At 55.5% G+C, this 5,000-nt stretch overlaps 1 protein-coding gene across 1 annotated transcript in view; it reads right to left on the bottom strand.

Annotated features, from left to right (window-relative positions):
- Positions 1-5,000, bottom strand: part of adamtsl3 (ADAMTS-like 3) — a gene marked incomplete at both ends in the record, with an annotated part of 117,191 nt that overhangs the window by 2,771 nt on the left and 109,420 nt on the right. Inside the window, one exon of the mRNA XM_084437457.1 lies at positions 4,195-4,341. Within this exon, the coding sequence (XP_084293583.1) occupies positions 4,195-4,341 (147 nt within the window). The remainder of the gene's footprint in view (positions 1-4,194; positions 4,342-5,000) is intronic.

Genomic DNA, 5,000 nt, shown 5'->3' on the forward strand with positions numbered 1-5,000 from the left:
GAGCGAGAGAGAGAGAGAAAGAGAGAGAGAGAGAGAGAGAGAGGAAGAGAGAGAGAAAGAGAGAGAGAGAGAGAGAGAGAGAGAGAGGGGGGGGGGGGGTAAGACTGAGCAGAGAGACAGTAGCAGCCCACCCTCCCGAGCCCCACCATGTCCCAGAGCCGTGGAGAACCGTCCCAGGCTTCAGGCTCCCGGGACACTTCAGGGGACCAACAACCCAACCTGGTCCAACAACCCAACCTGGTCCAACAACCCAACCTGGTCCAACAACCCAACAACCTGGTCCAACAACCCAACAACCTGGTCCAACAACCCAACAACCCAACCTGGTCCAACAACCCAACAACCTGGTCCAACAACCCAACAACCTGGTCCAACAACCCAACAACCTGGTCCAACAACCCAACCTGGTCCAACAACCCAACAACCCAACCTGGTCCAACAACCCAACAACCTGGTCCAACAACCCAACAACCTGGTCCAACAACCCAACCTGGTCCAACAACCCAACAACCTGGTCCAACAACCCAACAACCTGGTCCAACAACCCAACCTGGTCCAACAACCCAACAACCTGGTCCAACAACCCAACAACCTGGTCCAACAACCCAACCTGGTCCAACAACCCAACAACCTGGTCCAACAACCCAACAACCTGGTCCAACAACCGAACCTGGTCCAACAACCCAACAACCTGGTCCAACAACCCAACAACCCAACCTGGTCCAACAACCCAACCTGGTCCAACAACCCAACAACCTGGTCCAACAACCCAACCTGGTCCAACAACCCAACAACCTGGTCCAACAACCCAACCTGGTCCAACAACCCAACCTGGTCTCCTCAGACACAAGCGTACACATACACACGGCTCAGAAATAAAAAGCACAAGGAAAGAGATATATCACCTTCTCTCCTGTTCAGATATATCACCTTCTCTCCTGTTCAGATATATCACCGTCTCTCCTGTTCAGATATATCACCGTCTCTCCTGTTCAGATATATCACCGTCTCTCCTGTTCAGATATATCACCGTCTCTCCTGTTCAGATATATCACCGTCTCTCCTGTTCAGATATATCACCTGCTCTCCTGTTCAGATATATCACCGTCTCTCCTGTTCAGATATATCACCGTCTCTCCTGTTCAGATATATCACCCGCTCTCCTGTTCAGATATATCACCTGCTCTCCTGTTCAGATATATCACCTGCTCTCCTGTTCAGATATATCACCGTCTCTCCTGTTCAGATATATCACCCGCTCTCCTGTTCAGATATATCACCGTCTCTCCTGTTCAGATATATCACCTGCTCTCCTGTTCAGATATATCACCCGCTCTCCTGTTCAGATATATCACCCGCTCTCCTGTTCAGATATATCGCTGCTGTCGGTATAGAATTTGTCCAGACTGCACTAAAACACCAGAGGGTAAAGTGGACTGATTTCACATGATGTTGCGATCATTTCATGGAGAGACCGTGGGTCTCTCGCCAAAGTGCCCCCCGTCCCTGTCAGACTAGTGGCCAGTCTGGCTACCCAAGTCTGTAGCACCCAAACGGACCAGCCCCAGCTGTGGGCGGCGTGCTGCACAAGCACATACACGGTTTTTCAGCACGTGAAGCTCTGGAAGGTTGCTCACCCTTTCTACCACTAGAGGGCGCAGGTGTAGCCTGACCTCTGCTGGATACTAGTGTGTAATGAAAGCCCTTTAGTCAGGACATGCAGCGGTGTGATATCCCACGCCAGAGATACCAGCGTCCCGGAGATGAGCCCCCCGCTCCCAGAGATACCAGTGTCCCAGAGATGAGCCAGCCGCTCCCAGAGATGAGCCAGCTGCTCCCAGAGATACCAGCGTCCCAGAGATACCAGCGTCCCAGAGATGAGCCAGCCGCTCCCAGAGATACCAGCGTCCCAGAGATACCAGCGTCCCAGAGATGAGCCAGCCGCTCCCAGAGATACCAGTGTCCCAGAGATACCAGCGTCCCAGAGATTCGCAAGCCGCTCCCAGAGATACCAGCGTCCCAGAGATACCAGCGTCCCAGAGATGAGCCAGCCGCTCCCAGAGATACCAGCGTCCCAGAGATGAGCCAGCCGCTCCCAGAGATACCAGCGTCCCAGAGATACCAGCGTCCCAGAGATGAGCCAGCCGCTCCCAGAGATACCAGCATCCCAGAGATACCAGCGTCCTAGAGATGAGCCCCCCGCTCCAAGAGATACCAGCGTTCCAGAGATGAGCCAGCCACTCCCAGAGATACCAGCGTCCCAGAGATGAGCCAGCCGCTCCCAGAGAAACCAGCGTCCCAGAGATACCAGCGTCCCAGAGATGAGCCAGCCGCTCCCAGAGAAACCAGCGTCCCAGAGATACCAGCGTCCCAGAGATGAGCAAGCCGCTCCCAGAGATACCAGCGTCCCAGAGATACCAGCGTCCCAGAGATGAGCCAGCCGCTCCCAGAGATGAGCCAGCCGCTCCCAGAGATACCAGCGTCCCAGAGATGAGCCAGCTGCTCCCAGAGATGAGCCAGCCGCTCCCAGAGATGAGCCAGCCGCTCCCAGAGATACCAGCGTCCCAGAGATACCAGCGTCCCAGAGATGAGCCAGCCGCTCCCAGAGAAACCAGCGTCCCAGAGATACCAGCGTCCCAGAGATGAGCCAGCCGCTCCCAGAGATACCAGCGTCCCAGAGGTGAGGTGTCGTCGGAGCCACAGCTGCTCTCCCAGCTCCCCTCCGTAGTATCAGATTACCCTCAGCAATCAGCGCAGTCAGGTCACTAAGCCCTGACCTCTCTGAGCTCATGTCCTTTTGTCTGTCTCCTGCGCGTGTGTGTGTGTGTGTGTGTGTGTGTGTGTATGTGTGTGTGTGTGTGTGTGTGTGTGTGTGTGTGTGTGTGTGTGACTGTATGTAGTCTTAGATTTTTGTGTCTGCATGTAGTGTCGTATTTCCACAATGTGTAACAAATACAAGTTAGTATCTCCTTACATTGTCTTGAATATATCTCTCTACCCCTGCCCCCCTCCCTCCCTCCCCCTCTCTCTCTCCCTCCCTCTCTCTCCCTCTCTCTCCCTCCCTCTCTCTCTCCCTCCCTCTCCTTCTCTCCCTCCCTCCCTCTCTCTCTCTCCCTCTCTCTTTTGTCCTTCTCTTCCTCCCCCCCAAGAGGAGAGGAGATGTTATTGAAGTCTCATTTGTTTTGGCCTTAAACCCTTCTACACACATACAGTACTGTACTGTACTGTAGGCCTACACACACACACACACACACACACACACACACACACACACACACACACACACACACACACACACACACACTAAACCTCTCTCTCATCTCATCCAATCACTTGGTGGTGAAAGCAGCTCACAAAACAGACTGCAGGACTTGGGCCAAAGCTCTGCGGGCTTCACCACAGTATATCTGTGTGTGTGCGTGTGTGTGCGTGTGTGTGCGTCAGGCATCCGGCTGCTAGGGGGCGCTGTGCAGCTGGCAGCAAGGTGGCCCTCGCAGGCAGGCGATGAAGCGACTGGGGAGCGAACAGCAGATCCTGAGGAGACCTGGGATCCCGGCCCGCTGTGCTCAACACCGGTGGCTGATCAAGGGCATCGGCCGCGTCTCGGATTTCGCTCCGTTCCCCTCGTCTGGCGCGGTCGGCGGGATCGGGGGCAGCCTCCGAGCGGTGTAATCGCTAAGCTACGCTACACGACCTCTGTGAGAGAAAAAACACCGCACGCCGCCGCAAAGAGGCCCAGGCGGGGGAGCGTGGCGGGGAACGTGGACGGCCTCCAGGTCCGCTCGCGAGGAACCGGCCCTCTCCATCAGAACCCCCGGGGCTGTTTTTAACAGATGATTGCGTCTCCAAACGAAGCGGGAGGAATAAATCCCCCCGGCGGTCGACCGCTAAAGACCCGAGCCCTCGCTCGGCTGTGTTGGCTTTACACGTCATTTCTCCTCGTCTCGCCGCGGCGTCTCGGTATCTCGACCCTACAGGCGGGACATGCTGCGTGACCGTGGGTCAACATCGAACTTACATCGCAGGGGCTACGGAGACGGATATCATTCATTTAGCGGAGGAATTCGCGGGCCTCGTTCCATGGGAACGGAGTCGAAAGAGAGGTCCGTCTGACGCCGGCCAAAGATATGAAACGCGGGGGAACGGTGATGTACAGTAGATGAGTGTTATTGGTCGAAGTGATCGTTGACCCACCTGCTGTGACGGGGCAGTCCAGGGTGAGGTTGGCCCCAGGGCGGAGGGAGACGTGGCCCCCCACCACCGCCCGCAGGTTGCGCTGGCCGCCCAACGCCAGCCCCTGGTCAGACACGTTCCTCCCGGACGTGGAGATGGCCGGGGCCTCTGTCCACACAGGGGGGGGGGGAGACCATCGGACACATCAACCCAAGGTTCAAGACCGTCGGACACATCAACCCAAGGTTCAAGACCGTCGGACACATCAGCCCAAGGTTCAAGACCGTCGGACACATCAACCCAAGGTTATGAATTCACAGCACGTTTTAGCCGGGTGATACACAATAATGTGAAACAAATCCAAGTTAGTCCTACAAGTAATCTCCTTACGTTGTCTTAAATATCTCTCTCTCTACCCCTGCCACTCTCCCTCTCTCTCTCTTCCTGTCTCTCTCTTTCTCTCTCTCTCTCTCTCTCTACCCCTGCCACTCTCCCTCTCTCTCTCTTCCTGTCTCTCTCTTTCTCTCTCTCTCTCTCCCTCTCTCTCCCTCCCTCTCTCTCTATCTCTCTCCCTTCCTCTGTCCCTCTCTCTCCCTTCCTGTCTCTCTCTTTCTCTCTCTCTCTCCCTCTCTCTCCCTCCCTCCCTCTCTCTCTCTTCCTCCGTCCCTCTCTCTCCCTCCTTCCCTCTCTCTCCCTCCCTCCCTCCCTCTCTCTCCCTCCCTCTCTCTCTCTCTCTCTCTCTCAATCAATCAATCAATCAAAGCTTTATTTGTATAGCGCATTTCATACACAGAGGCAACACAATGCGCTTTACAGAACAAGGGAGG

This window comes from Borostomias antarcticus (genome assembly GCF_949987555.1).
Source record: "Borostomias antarcticus genome assembly, chromosome: 4".
NCBI classification, from domain to species: domain Eukaryota; kingdom Metazoa; phylum Chordata; class Actinopteri; order Stomiiformes; family Stomiidae; genus Borostomias; species Borostomias antarcticus.